Source organism: Panthera tigris, chromosome B4 (assembly GCF_018350195.1).
Source record: "Panthera tigris isolate Pti1 chromosome B4, P.tigris_Pti1_mat1.1, whole genome shotgun sequence".
NCBI lineage: Eukaryota > Metazoa > Chordata > Mammalia > Carnivora > Felidae > Panthera > Panthera tigris.
Genome location: NC_056666.1, coordinates 28,988,315 through 29,012,823, shown reverse-complemented (window position 1 = coordinate 29,012,823; position 24,509 = coordinate 28,988,315). Strand labels below are relative to the sequence as shown.

Below are 24,509 nucleotides of genomic sequence, written 5' to 3'. Positions count from 1 at the left end.
TGAGCCACCCAGGCACCCCCAAAAGATAGCATTTTAAAAGTAACAGTAATACCATGGGATGAAGACATAGTTTGTAATTCTGCTTCTTAAGATAACCAGCAAGGAAAAGAGAATTTTATATTGTAATTTGGGAGTGAAATGAGTTGTGAGTTTCTAAGTGCAAAGTGGTATGAAAATATGAAATACAAAGACAGGAGTAGAGTATGTCTTTTACTTTTTAAAGTAAATTTTTGAACCCTCAAAGTATGATTTACGTTAGTGTTTTGTAAATTTTTTGTAAGAATATATCAATTTATTGGGAAATCGATGAGAAATGATTCAAATATTTTACATAAGTTGCTAGAACTACTTTCAATGAGTTGCTTGAAGCTTTGTCGTCTGCAACACATTTGTAAATTTTGGCAGGTCTTGATCAAGTTTATGTAACTTAAAGCCTGCGATTATAGGAAACGATTTTGAGTTATTGAGTGTTTTAAACATAGTGGAGACCCAACTTTATACCTTTAAATATATATGAAGTGAATTTCATCCACCAACCCCAGTGTAGTAGGTAGATGAAAAACAAAAACATGTAGTTAAATCTATTATGACCCATTATTTGAGTTGTAGCTTTGATGAATGGGGATGTAATCAGTTCTTTGAAAGGTTTCGGTCAGCTTCTGTTAATGCATGGTGACAAGTTTGCTGAATTTTGTAACAGATTATTAAAGCAGATTTTGGTTGAATTCACTTCAGTATAGAGTTCTGGCTGAAATGACATGGCCTTAGAGTGAATCCAGGGGTAAAGATAATGTGAGATTTAAAACATCCCATCAATGATTTAATAGTTTCAATTTTTTTTATATATTGGGATGAATTATTTTCAGTATTTTAGAACCACAAGTAGCAGTTGTATATTCTCTGAGAAAATGTATTTTGGCTTTTGTGGCTTACTTACATTTACACAATCCCTTGTATTTGGGATTATCCAATATGAATGTGTTAGATATGTTCTTTGTCCTTGTAGCGTTGTATGTAGTTGCAAAAAGTGTGTCTTTAAATTTGGGTAATAATTTGAGAAAGACAATTTTATTTTTATATTTTTAAAAATATTTATCTTTGAGAGAGAGAGAGAGAGAGAGAGAGAGAAGACACAGAATCTGAAACAGGCTCCAGGCTCTAGGCTCCAGGCTCTGAGCTGTCAGCACAGAGCCCGACGCAGGGCTCGAACCAACGAACCATGACATCATGACCTGAGCCGAAGTCAGCCACTTAACCAAGCTGCCCAGGCGCCCCAGGAAAACCAATTTTAGACTCAAGGCCTCGTGCAGCTTCCGACAGTTGAGTGTATGCACACCTGCTTCCACTCACCCAGGTTTTCTTAACTGCAAAGTGAAGTAAGGCTATAGTAATTTCCTGTTGTGAGTATATTATGGTCTGTTTCCAGAAGTATTTTATGTGTTTACAGAATAGTCATTCCATCTTGAATTAGTTAATAATTTCATTTGCATATTATATAAACATAATTTACATGGAAATAAAGGTAGTCTGGGTGCAGGGATAATTGGTTCCAGTTTAGTCCAGAAAGACTCACAAGTTCTAAAGGATTTAAAGAACATAAACGGGTGCTGTAGTCACAAAGCTTTTATTGTTATGAGAATTTGAAATTAGAGCCAGAATTGTGTAGTTGTGGTTGCAAATTTGTGTTTCACCTGTAAGAGTCTAAAGGGAAACAGAATTTGTGTTTCACCTGTAAGAGTCTAAAGAGAAACAATATAAATATGGCTGTTTTGAAGCCTGAAACAAGAATTTGATCATTATTCTAATAGATAGGTGGAGATATTTGAGATGAGGTATGTTGTACACAGACTGAGAAAATGTAGATTAGCCCATTTTCAATCACTTTTGTGGCAAATACTTGTGCATTTGCTTTGAGGCAAGGATTGTTATAGTTCCCATGGTTACAACACTGAACAAACAGGGTTCCTTTTTTCATGGATCTTACATTCTAGAATATAGGCTGTATTAGGGCAGGAATTTTTGTCTTGCTTTATTTCACTGATGTGTTTTCAGCACCCAAAAGAGTGCCTGGCATGTAGTAAGTGTTCAATATTTGCTTCATTGAATGAATTCTGTAATGGGGAAACACAAAAAAGGCAAATGACAGTAAAAACTATAACTCTTATGTTCCACTCTTAACAGTGGAACAAGTTAATTTCAGATGGAAGGAGGAAGATAGAGTTTTCTTGGCATAGATGGTCAAGGAACGTTGGATCTGAACCTGGAATGGTGGGAACGAGCCAACCCTTTGAAAATCTGGGTGAAGAACATTCCAGGCAGAGAGACCCACAGATGCAGAGAATATGAGGTAGGAATAGAAGGCAAATATGACCAGGGCAAAATGAAAAAAGGTCCTCTGAGACTGAGGACCCAACGATAGTCAGGAGTCTATATCTGGTAAGGTATTATAGGCTACTACAAGGAGTTTGGATTGTTCAGAAATGAAGTAAGCCATTAGAGAATTTCAGGCAAAGGAGTGCCATGATCTGAAGTCATGTTTTTCAAGATTATTCTTGCTATCATATGGGAGAATGAGGCATATTGAGCAAGAATGAGAGTTGGTGACTTTAACTAGGGTGGTGGTAGTGGAGATAAAGAGAAATGGATGGATTTGAGGTATATTTTGAAGGTAGAACCAGCAGAAGTTGCTGGTGGATCTGAATGTATTAGATGGAGAGAAAGAATCAAGGATTAACTCTTGATTTTTACCTTGAGCACCTGGATGGTAGGTGATTAGGCCACTTACTGAAATAGGGACAGAGAAGGGAGGATACAGAAAGAATGGATGTGTTTGAAGTGCCTCTTGTCCATATTTAACTGGATATGTAAGAGTGTAGTGAATTAGAACAGTCTGCACTGGAAGTGTATGTAATATTTTAAAGTCATGGGTTGGTGCTATAAATTGGCAAGTCTTTGGGAGATGGCTTTTAAAGCTGTGCCTTGTGGCTCAGCTAAAGGAGGAGCTATTAAAGAAGTAGGAAGAAAATTATCAAAGTGTTTCAAGAAAGGAAATGGGTTAACTGTGTCCACTGAGAAGATGAGTAGGGGAAAGTGATTGTTTAATTTGATTAGATGTGTGCCATTGGCCTATTTTGGTGGAGTAAGTAGGAAGGAAAGCCCGGTGAGGATAGAAGAAATAATGAGAGATAAAAGAATCATGGCAATTGTAGACGATGCTTTGCAATAGTTCTGCTATGAAAAGCAACAGAAAAAACAGGACAGTGGCTGAAGTAGGCTGGGAGATCAACAAATGATTTCTTTTAAAAATGAGTTACGTTGGGTGTAAATGTAATTAATTTAAAAAATAATAAAAATGAGTTACAGAGTTTCAGCAGACACAAAGGGAAGGTAGGACATAAATGAGGGAAGCAAAGCTAGTCCTCAGTTTCCCCATCTCTACCCACCTAGTTTCCAGGCTTCGAGCATATGTAGAGGAGATCCCAAATAGACCCTGACTGACAGCCTCTTTGAGTTGGAAGAGAGAAAATTCAGAGTTTGGGGAAGCTTAAGTGGCTTCAGGTCAGGGTATCAGACACGCACAGAGAGCTCCAGAGATTCCCTTGAGGGTGCCTGAAAACTGATCTGAGCCTGTCTGAGGAAACTTTGAAGGCTGAGGCAAAAGCAACTGTAAAGAAGTAGGAGGGACAGTCCTGGGAGCTCACACAGGACTAGGAATGTGTTGTGTTCTCACTAGCCAGAGTGGAAAGACATCCTAATAACATGGAGCATCAGGTAAGATTTCTCAGAAGAGTTACTTCCTTAGTTTTAGGGCCAAATTAGCTCTAAAGACTGTTCAGGATACAGCCTAACAAAGATTAAACACTATTCTCAAAAGGATCAGACTAATTACAGGTAACTTAACTGTGTCCCAGAATAATGCTGAAAAATATTCAAAAGAATACTAAAAGATCCTACAACATAAAACTTAGTGTTTAGCATCCAATAAAAAAATTACCAGGTATGCAAAGAAGCTGGAACATACAACTAACGACTAAGGAAAAAATACGGAAGACACAGAAGTAACCCAGGTAACAGAATTAGTAGACCAAAATGTTAAAAGAGTCATTATAAATAGTAGACTTAGTGTAATAGTTGGAATGATGTTGTTAAAAAGGATAAAATAATCCTATCCCCTCTTCCACTGGGGACTTTGTTCCTAAAAACTATTTCCTTAAAACTGTCTCTCCTGGATCAATTTCATAGAGGGGGTTGGTCGCTAATTAGAGCAGAAATACTTCTTCCTCTTTAAAAGTAAGAAAAAAGGCAGATGTGAGAAAAAAAGTTCAGTTGTTAGAATTGACAGTGGGAGAATGAGGTGATTTATTCTATGATTCTATTTTCTCTGTGAAGTATGAGGTGAGGTCATCACCTCAGAGTGAGGGGGGGTGGGACCTTAAGACAGATGAAGGTATGTGTGGGAAAGCTGACTTACTAGAGAAATGTGGTATGATTGATGGATGAGCTGAGGGCTCAATATTTGTGATCATTTAAAGTGAGACCTGTCAGCTCACTTCAGCAGTTGAATGCAAGCATTAAAATTGAGTTCAAGCACCAAGTAGGTATATGATAGGGGTTTTGGGGGGTTAATGTTTGCCCAACAAGTACAAAGGAAGAAGAGAGGGATGAGAAGATTAGTGAGGTAGATTGTCATGATAGACCATGGAATCTAAACTGGGTGAGCAGGGAAAGGAGATATCAAGAAGCTGATGAATAGTGGAGAAGTGGTAGGAGTCATTGGCATAAAAGGCTTTGTGGGAGGCAACTGCTGGAATAGGTGAAACTAAATCATGAGGGTGGTGGTTAAAAAGTGAGACGCTTGATTTTGGATGTCAGAGGTGGCACAGTTACTAGTGAAGGCAAGAGCTAGAATATAGTCACAGGAATGGTGGCTAAGGTGGAACACAGAAAAAGATCAATGTGGGTGAGAAGGTCATGATGGCAGAAGTGTAGTTAGTAGTAGTTGAGAACAAGACTGGAAGCTCTGTGACTCGACCAAGAGAGTGTGTATGACAGCTTTGGGGAGAATGATGTTCTGAATTTCTGAGGGGGTTATGATTTTTGAAAGGAGAACAAAGAAATGGTATGGGATTGGTGGTGGAAAGCAAGGAGGATGAATACTTAACCCACCTCTCAGTAAGTTGGACATGGGAAAATAAATAGCTGCTTCTTAAAAGGGCTATAGGGAGCACTATTTCAGGAAGACACTGCCAGGCTTCAGTCAGGGCAAGAAGTTGAGGGAACAATGAAAGAAATTTGAGAATTTTATGAAGAGGATATCTCTATTCTAGATAACTGAGTGGAAGAGTTTGGGAAAGCAAGGAAGTGTGGAAGATTGGATCACATTAGGTGATGTTGAGGTCATAGTGATGATAAGAGCCAGGGAAATGCTATTAAGTTTTGGACTCTGTTGGCAAAGAGGTTTATCCAGCCAACTTCAGATGCACAAACGGTTCAGGATACCTTCCTAGTAGATACTCTGATCTATATGAGCCATTCCTGCAGCTACATATGGTGTGATAGCCTGAAGGATGTGCATCCCCACTAGGTAGAAACTGGCTGCTTGAGGAACTCCAAGGAATATCTATCACTCCTGCTGCAGTTATATACAGGCATACCTCAAAGATACTGTGGGTTCAGTTCCAGGTCTTGCATAGCGTGAATACTGGAACAAGGCGAATCAAATGAATTTTTTGGTTTCCCAGTGCATTTAAAGTTAGGTTTACACTATACTGGAGTCTATTAAGTGTGTAATAAGATGTCAAAAAAAAGTACATACCTTAATTAAAAAATACCTTATTGCTAAAAAACGTTAACTATCATTTGAGCTTTCATTGAGTCATAATCATTGATCACAGATCACCATAACAAATATAATAATGAAAAAATTTTTGAAATATTGTGAGAATTACCAAACTGTGACACAAAGATAGTAGTAAGCACATGCAGTTGAAAAAATGAGGCCTATACACTTGCTCTGTGCAGAGTTGCCACAAACCTTCAATTTATAAAAAAACACACTACCTGTGAAGCTCAATAAAATGAGGTATGCCTGTAAATATCTTTACAATAAAGGATTTGGGTACAGTATGCTTGTTTCAGGATCCAGTAAGTGGATATTTGAGGTTGTTATTGAGTATCTGAGAACTCTCCTTTCTCTGCATGGTTCTCCACCGGGACTATACTATTCTCTCATCTTCAGGATATTCTGGAAAATTGTGGAAATGCTTTTGATTGTCACAATTTTGGGGAGATGGTCTTGGGGTCAGGAACAGTGTGAGTTCCATCATGCAAAGAGTAGTCCTGCAACGCAAAGAATTGCCCGTGGGACTTTTGACTATCCCACAGAACATCCTAGTAGGTGAAATATCCACTTGTAAATTTTCTGAGTCTAGGACCTAAATGTAAAGTGTTTTTGTACAGTTTTTATATATACTAACATTTCTAAGATTGCTACTAGTATATAAAATAAGAGAATATTATACTGTGTTTTGTTTAGAACTTTTGTAGTGAGTTGTTACCATTTTGGAAATAACTTCATCAACATCATTTGTAGTATTTGAATCAACAGACCTAAAGCATAAACTCTGTTTTTTTTTAACTGTCACATTCACAGTGATTCTTTGTAGACATGTAGCATCTGTGATTGCTTCATTTTGTCTTCCTAGGTACATACCCCAAGCATTTACATGTTGAAATACATATTTGATTGTAAATTACTTTCCTTTTATTTCTACTTTGTTTTGCAGTAGGTTCTTGGATTGATTTGAAAAATGTGTAAAGCAGAATGGTGAAGGAATTTGAAAAGAAGGAGCATTGGATCTGATAGGATTGAAAATAGCTACTCTACTGGGCTCAAAACATGAGCAGTGGAGTTAGGTTTTATTTCAAGTTCTGGTTGTCCTACTTACCCCCAAGTCTGGTATAATTGAGATCTTGTGTAAAGTTTTTAGCATGGTGCCTTATTATGCAGTAACTGCACAGATCTTTTTAGTTTACTGTTTTAGTTTCATTTTTAATCCTTGAAGGATAGAAATGTGTTTTTTAGGTTGGTTTTAAAATTTTCAGCAAATTTCCATTATATAACAAGTGATTTTTTGTTATAGAGTGTTTTGATAGTACTAATTTTGATACACATATAGTTGTATTCATGGTAGAATGTGAGATACTAAGCAAGGTGTCAAAGAACATGGCCTTAAGTAGACAAGTATATCGACCAAATGGATTGTTTTCTCTCCTTAAATACAGGCTTGGTTTCCCAGTGGATGCTAAGATGTATACAATATGTTTTGAAGAATTCATCAGCTGAAAAAAAAAAGATTTCTGCACTTTTTTACAGGTTCTGTACACTTTAATGATCTTCAGTTTTTAAGGCTGCTCCTTCACGTAAACCTACGCTTTTCAATCTAAGAATTCCTTAAAACGATTAGTCTGCCTTATTCTGAAAGGTTTATAATTGCTTCTTAATTGGTCTCACTATGGTTTTCAAATTTATAACCCCCTCAAAATTGTCAGCATACTCTCTAAAATTTGAATATGGCTGTTGCTTTGATATCTAAAATCTTTAAATTGTTCCTTTTTCTGATAGAGTAGAATGCAACAACTCTTCAGTGGAGTTTATTGGGTTCTGATGATCTGACTTACCTCTATTTTCAGTCTCTTCCCTGCTTACATTCTGTATTAGTTATTAATTGCTGCACAATAAATCACTCCCAAACTTAGCAGCATAGAGCAGTAAATACTTAATATCTTACACAGTTCTTGAGGGCTAGGAATCTAGGAGCAGCTTTTCTGAACAATCCTGGCCGAGGGTCTTTCATAAGGTCCCAGTAAAGCTCTTGGTTAGGGCTGCAGTCTTCTAAAGGTTTGACTGACTCTGGAGAATTTCACTTCCACACTCCCTCACATAGTTGTTAGCAAGCTTCAATTCCTTGCTGACTGGAGGCCTCATGAACTTCTCCATTGCTGCCTCATTGTCCTAATGGTATAGCAGCAGGCTTACCCCAAAGATAGTGATCCAAAAGAAAAAGAGCACAAGTAAGAGAGCACAAAAGACCAGAATAGTAGTCTTTTATGACTGACTTTGGAAGTTACATATATGGTCACACAAACCAAGGCAGGTAAATGTAGGAGGAACTGCACAAGGTTGTGAATGCCAGGAGATGGGGACCATTGGAAGCTGACTACCACAGTAGCCACATGCAGAATAAATGCTCTCCCTTTCAAAGCTGCTACAGGTCTCATCCCATTATAGTATCAGCTCATAATCCAGAATCCCATCCAAATTGGTTTCAGATACCTGTACAGCTACTCAAATTTCTCTCAGCGTGTTAAGCTAAAGGGGAGTATCCACCCCCTCCCTCACATACCCAGTATGCAGTACAGGGTAAGGCTTAGGAAAATCCTTTAAACCATTCCCATTCAGAGCAGGAGGCAGAGGGTAGACAGTAGTAGACACAAGACGGTTGGTTCCTGGTCCAAAGCATATCTGAAATCCAGTCACACAAATTATGATAGTTCCTTGGTTGAATGTCAGTTCATGAGTATAATTCACCCAAGGCTCTCAACTTTGTCTTTTGGGCATTTGGTTCTGCCCTCTGCGCACCCTTTCTTTTTCATGAAAGGTAGAACATGTTTGTTATTGAGTTTTCTTAGCTTTCTTCCTGCCAACATTTTAGGATTCTGAAGACCTTTTTTCATTTTATATTGTTTCTTGTCTCATTAGTTCAAGCTGGCAGTGTTTCAGAATATGTAATTCTTTAAAAAAAAAAAAAAAACTTGTAGGTCTTCTATGTACTTTATGGGGTCTATTTCATTAGTTAAATGCCACACCGTGAATATATTTAAGAGAAGCCTTTTACTACCGTGAGCTGCTGCTGAGATACCACACCCTTAAGCTTCCTAAAAGCCTTATTGTTTGAGAGAATCTGAAGAGAGTTGTTCTCTTTACTAGGCCTTTTGTCTGGCACAGTCTTTGATCTTTCTGAGGTTTTAACAAAAGATTTTATACTCACTCCCTCAGCTTAGTTTTAGACCACGTTTTTTCCATTGTTGCCCTGGATTTGATATTGGCTCAGAGACCATTTCTAAATTTTAGTGTTGTTTGCATCCTGGAGAAATTGCACATTTTCAAAACCCTCACTCAAGTCCCGGCTCTTCTTTAACAGTTCTTCATTTAGTTTGTTTTTGTCTTTGTCTTTGTCTTTGTCTTTGCCTTTTTTTTTTTTTTTTTTTTTTTACCATATAAAGCCAAAAAACAAGGCAGCACTTTTCAACTCTCTGGTTTAAAAATCTCCTTAGCTAAATCACCCAGGTTATTAGGTAACATTTTCTACTTTTCACATAACTAAAGGTAACAACAGTGTTCTTGAACTTTCTGTACCCTTCCTAACAGGGATACCCTTCCTGTAACATCTACCTCACTTTTCTGCCCTCATTGCAGCCTTATAAAATGCCATGAAGCTTTTATTAACAGTTTCTTCACTAATACTGTCCTTAGAGGCCATGGTCTAGTTCCAAAGCCATTCCAGCATTTTAGGTTTTTGTTACACCATGAGGACTCTCGGTACCAATATATGTGTTAGTTATCCCTTGCTGCATCACTACTTATCCAAACCCTAGCAGCTTAAAACAATCTGACCTACCTTTTCTCAGGATCAGGAATCTGGGAGTTGGTTTACTGGGTGATTGTGGCTCCGTATCTGCAGAAAGCTGTTCAGGGTTGCAGTCACCTCAAGTGGAAAATGTGCTTCCAGGCTCACTTATGTTGGCTAGAGGTTTCTGTTCCTCATCACACGGGACTCTTCATTTACTACCTATTTGTCCTCCTCACAACCAGACAGCTGGCTTTCCCCAAGCAAATGATCCAATAGAAAGAAACAGTGTGCTCAACTAAGAGAGTGCCTAAGACAGAAGCTGCAGTCTTTTGTAACTTAATCTTGGAGGTGATTGAGACACCGTCATTCCTGCTGTATGCTACCGCAAGCCCTCTGCTCAATAAACTGAACTACTTATTGCACTTAATATTCTTTTAATTGCTCACCTCTGCCTTTCCTTACACTATCCCCTTTTACCCCAAAAGCCTTTTCTTTCTTTCCACAGGGTCACTCAACAAACTCCGGTTTGCTGTCAACTTTTATGAAGCCTTTATTGACATACCTTCCCAAGCCCTGTCATATATAACCTGAACTTGTAGAAAATAAACTCGTTTATGTGATTATTTCCTAGTCTCTAAAAGCCCTTTGAAAGCAGAAATAGTGTTATATCTTAACCACTTAATATTGTTCTGGCACCAATGTTTCTTTAATTAATGATTAAATGATTCTGAGAAAATCTAGGTACTTCATGATTTTTTTGTTATCTAAAATGGTAATCAGATACCTGTTTTAAATGCCTGTGAGCTTTTGGAGTGAAACTAATAAAGTAGGATTTAAGCTATAATTTTTACGTGTTTTTGTAAGATTAGGAAGAACATGAGACATTCTAATGATTATGCCAAAATTTTAAGCCAGAAAAAATGTCATGACCTTTCTAAAAATACATTTTGTGAGACACTGTGCTAAAAGTACTTATTTTATATTGTGTAGATTTATCAAATATGAGTAAGCTTATACTTACAAAGTGTAATGATAAATATTATGGGGTCTGTAGACATGTCTTTTCCTTCAAAGGGTTCATATTTCATATGATAAATAAACTATAATCTGAGGCAGTCTTTTTAAGTCCCTGTTGTAAAGATACTTACAAAGTGTAATGATAAATATTATGGGGTCTGTAGACATGTCTTTTCCTTCAAAGGGTTCATAATTCATATGATAAATAAACTATAATCTGAGGCAGTCTTTTTAAGTCCCTGTTGTAAAGATCAGGAATACATACCTATTTTTACTTTGGGTAGTTTATCACTCGGAATATAATAAGGGGAGCCTGGGTGGCTCAGTCAGTTAAGCACTGGACTCTTGATCTCAGGGTCATGAATTCAAGCCCTACGCTGGGCTCTCTGGACTGGGTATGAAGCCTGCTTAAAAAAAAAAAGTCTAGTAAAACCTCGCAAACCAACTTCTAATGTTAAGTCCTGAAAAGTCATCTTTTTTGCTCCATTTGAAGTAAATAAAGTAAAAATCATGCAAGATCAAAATCAGTTATTTTACTCTAAAGTGTTTATATTAAAATACCTTTTCTTTGATGTGAAAGAGTTTTTGAAAACCAAGATTTTGGTTGTAAATACCACTTTATTTGCAAGTTTCCTTTTCCTCTACCATAGTGACATCTTGACACTGTATATGAGAATTCTGTATGAATGCTTTTCCCTTGGTTAATTTTTCCTTTGCAGTGCAGTACCAATAAAATAAGAACAGTTTGTTTTGTTCATTTTGCATATCAGTAAATGTAGAATCCACTCCACAAAAATACATTATTTTGTTTTTGAGTTTTTCCATGCACTATCTAAAAACATTTATTGAACTCTGTTTATTTTTTTTGTCTGAACTTTTGTGTTGTGATTTAGTAAAATACACTTGAGAAATTTCTAACTTTTGTAATAATGAAACAACATCTTGGTTTTTTTGTTTTGTTTTGTTTTGTTTTGTTTTGTTTTTGAAGATGGGATAGAGTAAAGAAATGTTTGAGAGGATTAACGTTTCCCCCTGGTCTTTGTATTTTTTAGGACTGGGTATTTTCGTATAAAATTTCTCAGTTGAACCTTGGTTCTTGTTCATATGTAGAACTCTTATTTCTCAAGGATTCCTAATAATTTGTATCACTGGCAGGAAACCAGTTAAATTACTGTAATGCCCCTTTATTTCTGCCCAGCTACCTTAAATCCTTCCTGGAATAAATCTTAAGTTTGAATAAAAACCATCTGTAATTTCTAAGATTTGGATCTAGAAAGCCTTATCAGTTGGGAAATAATGGCATATAATCTAATGTTTACTGTATAAAGTGGCATGAAATAAGATGACCACTCATTCCTAATAGCTGTGTATCTTCTACAAGTATGGGGGTGGGGGGGGAGCTGTTGGAAAGGCATCCTTTCGATATAAATATGTTATGCTACCCATAACATCTTGGTGTTATGCTGTCCTTTCAGTTTAATGCATTCAGATTTATTATGAATTACAGTGGAGAAATTAGAGAATCAAGAGGAAAGTTCAGGTAGGGTAGCAAGAACTTAAAATACCCTGAATAACAATTCCTAAATAATTCAGATGTTGTCTCCATTGCCACTTCCCTAATTCAAAGTACTATCATACTCTTGCCTAGACTTAAGTATTTTCCTAAGAAGTCTTCCCAAGACTGCAATTACTGCCTTCCCCAGTATTAGCAAAACCAGTGGTCCATTGAATACTGTGAAATCTCATTGTGTCGCTTCCTGCTGAAAACCTCTGAAGAGCTCCCATTGCTCTTAAAGTGGCTTATATATTAGGCCTTATGTAACCTGGCCCCTACCTTCATTTAGTTCCTCCAAATCCTTTGAGGTCCCTCCATCCACAGGAGGATCATTTATTGCCATGTGCTGATACATTATTTCTCTACAGGTTGGTTTAGTAATCTCAGATCTCAGCTCCAGGTCACCTCCTTCGGTATCTATCCGTTAGGATAGGTCTGTTACATTCTCCCATAACATAACTTTTTAGCAATTACTGTTACAAACTTCCATCTCATTTATTTGATTATTTGCTTAGTCTTTACCATGTGATTCTTGGGTCCAAGTACCTTTGGCATTTGAGCTTAAATTTCTTCATTATTTGTTGAATAAATGGGTACATTATTGGCCTGTTAATTTATTCATATATCTCTAGTTCAGTGTATCCCGAGTTGTGTTTAAAGATTAAGAGCATAAATCCCATTATAATTTAGAGTTACAGGACAATAGTGGTATTTCCATCAAATTTTTTTACCATGTGGTTACATGTGATTAGACAGGTCACTTAACTACTAGACCTCACTTTTGTCATTTGTAGAAGGAACTAGTTGATAGGTAAGCTTGCCTCTGACTCAGATGTTCAGTGGTGTTAATGGTTTCCCTTCATCAGATGGGACAAAGATTGATTTCTAGCTTCATTGTCCATTAGGTTGATTTGGAGGTTCTGTTCCACGTGACTCCAACTCTGGGATTCAGCTGAAAGAGCAGCCTTCATCCTCAATTTGGCTGGATGCTGTGATAGAGGAAAGAGCTCTGGAAGATCTCTTATCTTGGATCTTAATGCTCTGGCTGGAAATTACATGTCACATAGGCTCACAGCTCATTGGCCAGAAGGAGCCACATGGTTCCACCTAACTATAAAAGGACCAGTAGGTACAGCCCTACCATATGACCAGAAGGCAAAGAAAAAATATCCGGCAAACAACACCAATGACAGATCTACCCTTCTCATCAACCAAAGATTTGAATCACTGTCTTTAAAGCAAAATACACTCTTTTCCTCTCCCAGTGAACCCGCCCAAAAGTCCTAGCTAAACTGCGTCAAGCTTGAAGTCTTAGGATTTCCAGGTGATGTACATAATTCTCTGCATCCAGTTTGGATGTGTTTTTTTCTTGATCTGGAAACGTGTGAATGAAAATACTATCTCCGTCACTGCCTGCTACCACCCCCCCACCCCCCCTCCCCCCTCCCCCCTCCCCCCCTCCCCCACTGTAAATACACCCAGTATACATCAGATATATATTGTGGTATGATAACCACAATAAACACTCCCATTTGGATAATGAGAGGAAAACATAGCACTCCCTAATCTAAAGCAACTCAAAAATCTCACCAGGCTGACTTTTAAAAGGGTCCCTTTCCTCTGGATATGGGGAATATTCTTATTTGGGTACTAAATCTGCTCTTCTGGAAGGTCTCTCCAGTCCATTGTTTGTTGTGGCTCTTGGCATTCTTTAATTCTCCATCATCTTCCCTAGCCTCATCTGAAGTAGGTATTAGAAAATATTAGGGGAGGTAATGCAGGTATACTTCTAAATCAGTCAGATTTTAATATGGGCTTTTGATTTTTGTTAATTGGCAGCACAACTTTGTAGTAGGCTTCTAATGTGTTTTCATTTAAGCTCAGTATGCTAGTAGCCTGTATTCATAGTTCTTTATCAGATGCCAGTCTCCTAATTGCTAGTAGCATAAACCTATTAACTTTTGCTGGAAAAGCTACACCCTTAATGTCCTTTCTTTTTCCTCAGAGCTGTTTTGTTCATCTGAAAGCATTAACACAGTTTTCATTGGGTCTCTGCTTTTGAGACTCTAATCAATTCAAGTGTTTTACTCTGAGCTGAAACTTACCCTCAAGGTCTGCTGCTCTTCCTTTGTTAGTCAATAGCCTTCTTGATTTTTACTTATGACTCAGATGGAGAAACATTCTTCAAATGCTACAAGTCCCTGTCATTCTTGTTTTACAAACTAATCCGTTTTTTAAATTTGTTACTTACAATACTGAACACAGAGCAACCATCACACCGTTTTGGTGTTGTTTTTTTAACCTCTTCTCCTAAAACTACAGCTTTATTAAGTACATTATTTGCTTTTCAAACTATAACTGCCTTTTATTTCAAATAATTTGTACTGCCTAATATGGATTATCATCCTTCCATCCTCTGAGAAGTGTCCTTCCTGCTTGGCCCCCAAACTAATGGAATATATTTTAGTCTTTGCGTTACAACAGTATCCCACTTCTGGAGCCAATTTATATCAGGATCAACTAGGTTCTGATGTGATAAGAAGCAGCTTCAAAAGTTTATTTCTTGTTTTATGTAACATTTTTTCATGGATCAGGTGGGGAACTAGGCAGATGGCAGCAGTCAACATCTCAAGTATGGTGACAGAAGGAGATTGCGAGTGTTTCACCAGCAGCAAAATACTCTGGCCTAGATACAGTAAGTCACTTTGATTCACAACTCATTGGCCAGAATTAGGCACCTAGTCCCACCAGCCACAGGAGAGCCAGAAAGCACAATATTACTGTGTGCCTGGGAGGCAGCCAGGAATAATTTGATGAACAGAACTAAGGGCTATCCATTACACTTTCCGTATTTCTCTTTGTGTGTTGGGAAAAGAGGATGAAGAAAGGAGGGTATTTGAAGACATTTGTGAAGACATAAAAGGTATACCTTCAGTAAGCTATGTTCTGAACCTAAGGTTTTTAACCTATCCTCCTTTAGTCCATTTAAATCATAAGTTTTGCATTCTTACCATGGTTTGGTGAGATTATAATATAAATATCTCTTACTAGAAGGTATACTTTGGTTGGCATCATCAGATTGAGATAAGCGTAAATTTCTAATTAAGTACAGGTGTTTAACATCAGCCCTTTGGTGGCATTTATTACTGGAAAATTTGCCTTTATGGGGTTAAAAAAAATTGGCAGTGTCTGCCATAGTTTGCTTCTTTAAAATGGGATCATGAAAGTATATTACTTTTGTTTAGGTATAGAAGAGTCAGTTTTATTCTGACCAAATTTAATGCAGCTTCTAAGATAAAACTTGAAAGCATGATTTAATTAATGCTTTTGTAATGCTTTAAATATTATCTCGAAGCTTTATTTAGTTATTTCATCTCTTTCTGCTATGAAATAAGAGAATTCATGCAATGTTTATATAAGCCTAAAGACCTTTGCAAGAAAGAATATAATTTCCCTTCTCTTATGAATATAACTACTAACTAGAGAATAATTCAAATGTGAAGATTAAATCTAAAACTGCTGTAGGCATGTTGTTCAAGTTTTGCAACCATTTGCCCTTCCCAAATAAAAGTTACGCATTTTTCTCTTCATAGGAAAGAGAAAACCAAATTTATTTCAGGTAGCATAAATTAGTTTTAAAATGTTCCAGTGAGTTATCTCATATCCATTGTAGGATAAGATGTGTGGTGAAAATAATCTTTGAAGTGAATTACTGCCATGAATTTAACTTGATCAGGAAAGCTGAGAGAACAGGGCTTCCTTATGACTGCAGTGCCGGTTTTGGTTTTTTTTTTTCTTTTGTACTTTAGAGTGTATAGAGTTCTCGTTCTTTTGTAAAAGCTGAAAAAGTGAGTGGAGTTACTATAGTAATGTGCCTGAGTTTGTCATATAAAGTTCTTGAAGTTTACAGTGAGTGAGATTTGACAGTCTTCGGAAGTTAGGATTGTTTTTAACAATGACAGACTGCCAATAAAAATTAAGAGGTTTAAAATGTCCTTATTTATAGGATTAGTTAGAAAGGACCTCATTTAAGAAAACACAGGTAAATTTGAACTTAGTCTTATCAACTTATTGATTCACATATAGCTACAGTAAAACAATGTCTATTAATAACTTAGCCATTTGTTGAAATTTGCTGTTACAATAATACACCAGTTTTATAGACACAATTTCACTTAATCCTCAATGCAATTTTTATAAATTAGGTAGCATTTTCTGCCCTTTAATGATAAGGAAAAAAAGGTTAAGTTGGTATCATTATTTATATTATTAGAAGCTAGTAAGTATGTGCTAGGTGCTATGCTAAAAGGTTACCTGCATTTCTTCATTTTATCTTTATAATGGCAGTTACCTCATTTTACTAAAAAGAAAATTTAGGGTTAAAGAAGTTAAGTCACAGTTTAAGTGACACAATTGGAATTCCAATCCAGGTTTCTGACATCAAAGTGTGTGCTTTTAAATAGTATACCTTGTAAATGTCTTCCTATTTGATAAAGGGTATTCTAATAAAAAATTAATATTAAAATCAAATTTTATTTCCATACAATATGTTTTGTAATTTATAAGAAGATAATTTATGACACAAAATAACATTAAATTAGAATGATTTGGGATTAAAAATACTTATTTTCATCCACCACTGTGTTTAAATAAAGGGGGAGTGAGTTTGAGTAAGTAAAGGAAACAGACATATAATTTAAAAAGAAAGTTTTGAGACTATCAGAGCACCTTTTATTTTTTAGCTACTACAAGACACAGCTTTCAGAAATTATCACACTGGGAGTTTAATGGTTTTGGTGAAACCAAGGGACTTGGTATTAGTTAAGAAAAGAAAATTTGTGAGATTAGTTTTAGTGTATGAACTTCCTATACTTTCTTTGTATACTAGCCATGTTATAGTGTTTTCCACAGTTACCTTAAACATGCACAAAACTTAGCATTCATACAAACCCTGAAAGTTTATACTTTTGATAGGTAAAACAAAATATTAATAAGAACAATATAACAGCAGCTAAGTCTTGATTGCTACATCGACTTGCAGAAAAATACAAGAGATAAATCTGTTATTTTTGATGGAAGAACAAGTTTCTAACGAGTCTGTTTCATTCTTCTTAGATCCTTATCTCTCTAGGGTGGTAAATCACTTAGTATCCTCTTGACTTCTTTTATGGTAGATTATATAATAATACCTAAATAAAATACTTTAAAGCCAAAATGAACTCCTTCCCAATTAGCTGTTAATTCAAAGCTTATTCTCTTTTTGGAGGAAATCTCATATTACTATTTATTTCTGTAAAGAAATTACTTTGTTTCCACATTTGGTAAATGTGGTATCAGAGATATAATAAAGTGTCCAGTATAGTAAAAATTTTAGTGTAAAATAAGTATAAATTTTAATGTATTTCTATGGTCTATTCAGCAAGGTAAAACAATGCTTATTAGAAGAAAACATACTTTATACTTTACTGTGGACCTGTATGTATGTAGGGATGATAGATGATTAAGAGTAGTTACACAGGAAACATACGTACCTGGTCTTGGTTCTCCTAGGACTTACTCTTGCTCTGCTCCATCCTTCATATCCATGGTGCCTGGGTACTACCAGCAGTTAAGCTGTTTGAGCATTAATTTAGTAAAACACCTCAAAGAGAATCCTGTAAGAGAAGTTGGGGAATTGCTGTTATTTCCTTATCTGGTTGTAGCTTTCCACTGATCCTTGTAGCCATGATGCTGTTGTTATCTCTTCATCTGTTTAAAGTCCTTTCTGCTTCTCTCTTAGTATTCTGAGTCCTCCCCTGAGTACCAGCCAAAACGCAACCGTACATGGGGAAGGCAAAAGAAGACCAGAAGGAGGAATTAAGGCACAGTAGAAAGACCATGGGGTTCTGGAGTCAGACCTTAATCCAAATCCTTCTTCCACCACTTCGGGCAAGTGACTTAATCTTACTGAGTTTCACTTTCCCTGTAAAATAGGTATAGTACTACATTTTAAGAATGAAGGTTAAGTATCTAATATAGGGTCTAAACATAGAGATAAAATTTTACTTAATAAACTTAACTTCCCCCTTCTTACTGTCATTTTCACCATGTAAATAGGGCATGCTTTCGTGTCTGTCAGTGATCCACCTTACCACAACCAGACTGCTAAATCTTCAAAAGTAAACAGTGTAAATAACTACCAATATTAAGAGTCTCCAAATTTTATAAGAGTCAGATAGTAAATATTTTAGGCTTTGCAGTTCTTACAGTCTGTCACAACTACTCAGCTCTGCTATTGTAGGGCACAAGCAGCATGGGCAATATGTAAATGAATGAGTATGGCTATGTTCTACTAAAACTGTTTACAAAAACAGATGGTGAGCCAGATTTGCGCCCCCCCCCCCCAGGCTATAGTTTGCCAACTGCTGGTCTGTACTACTGTCCATAAAAGGGAGTTCTATTGTCAGAGATTTCATAGTCTAAAAACAGCCCCCCCTTTTTAAAAACGAACAGTGAAAAATACCTCAGTATGAGTTAACAGTGAAGTCATAAGGTTATGTTTCCCGAAATTGATAGACTTTCTTATTGTAGAAGAGAATGGTTTTTATATGCCACAGTTTAACATATAACTTTAATGCTTACCATACTTTTTAATATGATAATGCTTACCATACTTTTTAATACTGAAAATTAAAGGTTTGGTCCCACCAAACATTTAGATGAATTACACTAAATGGTCAGTAATAATTAGGATATATTGACTTCTGTATTACTCATTTGGAAAATCATAGTGCATTTTAGTATATGTAAAACCTGTGAAGATTCTTCTGTACAGAAACTGTTCAACATTATTTATCCCTTTCCATGCATTTCTCAAAATGAATCACACAACTCTTCACATAACACTTAATGCTGTCTCTAGAACTATTCAGAAGACAGTATTCTGATAATATCTAGTTTAGGTAAGGAAATTAATTTAAAGAGCCAGAAAACTTTCACTGACATGTGATCAGAGATAGTGCAGTTACTTGGCAGTAATTCTGGGAGAAGTACTTGTACCTCTTCCTCTGGATTTCAAGGAGTCTTGTTTTTCTCTTTCTTTTTACTCTTTTTTTTTTTTTTTTTTAAGCTATTGGGAAATAATTTCAAGTTTACAAAAAAGTTGTAAGAAAGAGTAGTACACCCATACATACCAATTGTTAACATTTTGCCCAATGTGCTTTATTGTTTGCTTTTTCATATGCTATCATGTATTGTATGTGTTTGTATAACACATGCACATACATAATATATTTTTCCAAACCATGTGAGACTAAATTGTCTACATCATGGTCCTTTATTCCTAAATATTTCAGTGGGTATTTAATCTTTTATGGTACAGATAGTCTTTGAAGATTACAGTCTCTTTAATTTTTTTTATTGTTAACAGAGGATCCCATTTTGAGTTTGATGTTTTCTCAATTAGATTCAGGTTTTGCACTCCCAGGTAGAATATTACATAAAGGATGTCATATTCTCATGGTATCACATCTGGAGGCACATATACCTATCTGCCTCTCATTGATAATGTTAGTTTTGATCACCTAGTCAAGGTGTGGACCAGTCTCTCCACTGTATAGTTACATCTTGCATCTAATAAGCAATCTAATAAGCAACTGCATCTAATAAGCAATCTGAGGGGAATCTACATCTTTTGGGGAATTAATATAATGAAGTTGTTAAGAGTTCATACTAGAGTCACAGCTGGGTTTGAATCCAGCTAATTGAATGAACTTAGGCAAGTTTACTGATACGTGAAATACGTGAAATACGTGATGATAGTTGCCACATCTTTTTCTGTGTGTGTATATAACATACATTGTTATGAGCTTTAAATGAAATAAGATGTACGAAGGCCTGGCATGTAATAAATGTTCAGTACATGTTGGCTATTACTATTTTAGTTCTGGAAAGATGAATTAATAGACACAGTAATAAATTCTAAGGCTTTATACCCAGAGTTATAAAGGACTTCATGAAGTTGTTTCTTCCAAGTAGATTAATATTTTATCTGGGGCACCTAGGTGGCTCAGTCAGTTGAGTGTCCAGCTGTTAGCTCAGGTCTTAGTCTCAAAGGTCGTGAGTTCAAGCCCCACATTGGGCATCACGCTGGGCGTGAGCCTACTTTAAAAAAAAGATTAATATTTTATCCAAGATGAATGACTTTTTAAAAATATCTTATTATTGAGCTTGTTCTAATTCTTGGTATTCTTCCCTACCTATTGTGCTCTGTCCCTTCTGGTATGTGTGAGGCAGGTAGTTTAAGGGTGAAACCCCTATCAGGAAGTTTTTTTCTGAATTCTTACTTGCTTAGTTTTCAATTTCATGAGGATTTTAATTGAATTTTTATGAAATAGACATTTTAAAAATCACCTGTATCTATTTTCTATTCTACCACTATGAAAGTGTCATGTAATAGTTGTAAGAGACTTTCTGAAAGGGGTAGATATCCTAGTAGAATTATAAGGAGTGGAGAGAGGTTTAGATGGACTTAAAGACAGGGAATATCACATATAGGTATCACTAACAAGTTCTTTTAGGTGTTCCCTGTGGTTGGAGTGTGAAAATCGGTAAAAAGTAATAAAGTGTTAGACTGGAAGAATTAGCTAGAGCTAGATCATGCCAAGAAGTTTGAATTTCATCATGAAGGCAGTAGACAACCAAGGGTTAAATGTCAGAGTGATGGGATCTAACTTTTAGAAAGGCCCCTGGCAGTAGCGTTAGAAGGGAATTAGAGGATAGTGATACTAGAAGTAAGAAGGCTAGTTGCTGCCTGAACTGTAACAATAGGATTAAAAAAAAAAAAGCTGAATAATTTCTAGACATAAAATGAATGAGAAATCTATAGGATCTGATGGCCTTATTTGGAAATGGGGAAGTAGGAAGCAAGAGAGAGATGGAAAAATCAAGTCTCCTGACTTACGTGACTAGATATATGATGGTGCAATTCACTGCATTAGGTATTACGAGAGCAAGAACAGATTTGGAGAGTCAGCAGGTGGGGATGTTCATGTTCGTGTTCTGTGAGGTATGTCTGTGGAACGTATACTAAGAGGTCTTTATACATGTGCCTAGAGTTTAGCAGAAATCTGGGCTAGAAATTAAGGTTTCAAATCATGTCATCAGCATACAAATGGCAGTTAACGCCATGATCATGGATGAAATTGCAAGAGTGAATATGTACAAGGGCTAAGGACTAAATCTTGGCATAGCTTTTGTTTGTATTAGATTATATAAACACGTTTAATTTTAGACAAGTTTAAATTTGATTATTCAATACTGTTGATTTAGGGTAGTAACCTCCCAAAATGAGAAACACCGTTTGTATTTTATTTGACTGTGTGAGTTAAAAGGTATTAAATAATGAGAGATGACTAGCTAGCTCTCCAGGATATGTCAGAGGCTTAGAAGTCATCAGCATAAAGATTATAACCAGAAACAAGAGATTTTTGAGCCTTTTTACATTTAATTTTTAGGGAAGCATTCCAATTAGATTGTCACTTCTGTGGGATGCCTGGGTGGCTCAGTTGGTTGGGCGACCAACTTTGGCTCAGGTCATGATCTCACGGTTTGTGAGTTCGAGCCCCGCGTCAGCTCTGTGCTGACAGCTCAGAGCCTGGAGCCTACTTCAGATTCTGTGTCTCCCCCTCTCTCTACCTCCTCCCCCCCCCCCCGCCCCTGCTCATGCTCTGTGTCTGTCTCTCTATAATAAATAAACATTAAAAAAAAATTTAGATTGTCACTTCTGTGAGAGTAGAAAGAAACTAATTTCAGTCCCTTCCCCTTCACATGCCAGTCAGCACATTGGGCATGCAGGCTCTTAGTAAATACAGCACAAGCCAAGTCTAAAGGGATGTAAGGGGTGCAAAAAGGAATGAGAAGGCAAGCAACAAAATTGAGCTTAATTTTGTCTGGGGCTACCTTTGACCATGTTACATAATACTTTATGTCCTGAATATTTTGTAAGAAATGGACTAAGTTGACACTATTTTACACCGCAGAGAAGAAACAACACTGGGCTATTTTACATGTACCTTAGCAAAGGTCTTATTTTACTGTTTTATACTCTAGAAATAAAGTAAATTCAGAGTATTGATCTCTAAGTGGGAGAAGGGGTAGAGGGTAATAGTTTTATGTTCTTTTACCATTTATTCCTTGTAGAAAATAGTAAGAATTGAATTGTTCTTTTTCATCCCAAATAATCCATATCTTCAACTATTTTAACTATTCACATGAGTATTTTCAATACAAAAGCCAAATGTGTTTAAGCCTTAATTTGTTTCTTTGCTTTTATGAAATTTAATCTTAGTTTTTTTATGAAGTCTATTCCAAACCAGAACAGTTTGTGGACCTTAAATAATTGGCGCAATTCACTGGCTCATCTATTCAATAAATATTTCTTCGGTATTTGTGTTAGGCACAGTTCTAGACCTATGGCAGAGCTAAGCAAAAAACAAATTCCTACCTTCATGGATCTTATATTTTAAGGAGAAGGAGAGAAGACAAATAAAACAATAAGTAAATTCAGTAGTCTGCAAGGAGCTAAGTACTATAGAGGAAAACAAGGGGGTGGGATAAAGTGTTCTAGAGTTAAGAGATGAGAGAGATTTCATATTTTTTTGCAACATTTTATTATGAAAAATTTCAAACATATACAGTGAAGTTTCAAGAATTTACAGTGACGACCTGTATTCCCACTAGCTAGTTTCTACTGTTAACATTTTACTCTACTTTATGTCCTATCCATCCATCTCCCCATCCATTTTTTGATGCATTTCAAAGGAAATTGCAGACATCAGTGCATGATTTCCTAAATATTTCAACATACATGTCATTAATACAGTTCAGTATTTATTGTTGTTTTCTTTTGAGGTAAAATTCACATACAAAGAAATTCACAAATAGTATATGCTAGCTGAATTTTGACAACTCATATACTTTCATAACCCAACCCTCATCAAGATATGGAGCATTGTTACCATCATCCCTGAAAGTGTCTTCATTCCCCTTCCCAATTAATCCTTACCCCCACTCCCCAGAAACAAGTACTGTTTTGATTTTTTTTCACCAAAGATTAATTTTGGCTGTTTTAAAATTTCACATAAATGGACTCAAAGAATGTGGACTCTGTTTTATAAAGCTATTTTTACTTACCTCGGTGTTTTGGGGATTTACTCATATTGTTGCATGTATAAGTAGTTCCTTTTTGTTGCTGAGTATTATTCCACTACATTACTATACCGTGGTTTGTTCATCTGTCCTATCGATGGATATCTGGGTTGTGTCCACTTTGGAACTACTATGAATAAAACCATATGAATAGTCTTGTTCACGTCTTGTTGTGGGCTTGTGTAAATTTAACCTACGAGTGAGATTACTGGGCATGTGGAATGGGTATGTTTGGTAAGATCTTCCATACCTTTTTCTCAGTGACACCGTGTATGCGAGTTCTAGTTATTCCACATCCTCACCATCATTTGGTATTGTCATCCTCAAGTTTAGATATTCTGGTGGGTGTATAGTGGGAGGCTGGCAAAGAATGATCTTTGTGCAAAGATGACTTTTGAACAAAGACTTGAAGAAGGTGAGGGGGCAAGCTATTTAAGTTTGAAAAACAAATAATCTAGTATGGAAAAGCAAAGTGAATGAAGAGGAAAATAGTGAATGATGCCAGAAAAGGGGGAATACAAATCATTTGGGACCTTGTAAGCAGTTTTAAGAACTTTGGCTTTTATTCTGAATGAGGTAAGAAATAACTGGAATATTTTAAATGGAACAATGGCATGACTTGCCTTGCATATTAACAGATTAGCTATTCTATGAAGAATGGTAAAAAATGGAAGCAGGGAAACCAGTCAGAAAGTTCTTCTAATGAGCCAATCGTGAGTTGGGCGTTTGGATGTAGAAAACTACACAGTCCTTGCTGAAGCCATGTTCCTGAATAGGCACTGATGTTTAGTTCTTAGAAATGTCATCAGAGAATAGAAGAGAAAGTAATGCAGCTCAGCCTTTGTGTTCAAGTAGCAGTGGAGTCTAGCTCTACATGCGTAAATAATCAGGGGTTAAATTTCTCAAGTGGCTTTTTATAAATTAGTAATCACTTATTTCCCCATAAGGAATTTCATATATTGTTGCTTATAATAGCGTGTTTTAATTTCTTAACCCAGAGGGTCTAAATGTGGTCCTAATTGTTGTTACGTCTAAGTGTTAAGGTCATTATTTGCTTAAACAAAAACTTAATAAGTGAATATAATTTAATCTTTATTTAGGAATTTGTACAAAATGAC

General features: G+C 36.2%; 1 protein-coding gene across 15 annotated transcripts in view; it reads left to right on the top strand.

Moving 5' to 3' along the window:
• Positions 1 to 24,509, top strand: part of EPC1 (enhancer of polycomb homolog 1) — a 105,046-nt gene that overhangs the window by 41,807 nt on the left and 38,730 nt on the right. The window contains exons 1-4 of one of the 15 annotated variants that reach the window (XM_042991343.1): positions 4,109 to 4,594; positions 7,285 to 7,375; positions 14,799 to 14,899; positions 17,984 to 18,132. The exons of 5 other annotated variants lie outside the window; for them this stretch is intronic. In XM_042991343.1, the coding sequence (XP_042847277.1) occupies positions 18,028 to 18,132 (105 nt within the window). In that variant the 5' untranslated portion in view covers positions 4,109 to 4,594; positions 7,285 to 7,375; positions 14,799 to 14,899; positions 17,984 to 18,027. 9 more of the 15 variants (XM_042991344.1, XM_042991342.1, XM_042991341.1 and 6 more) reach the window with 9 other exon arrangements.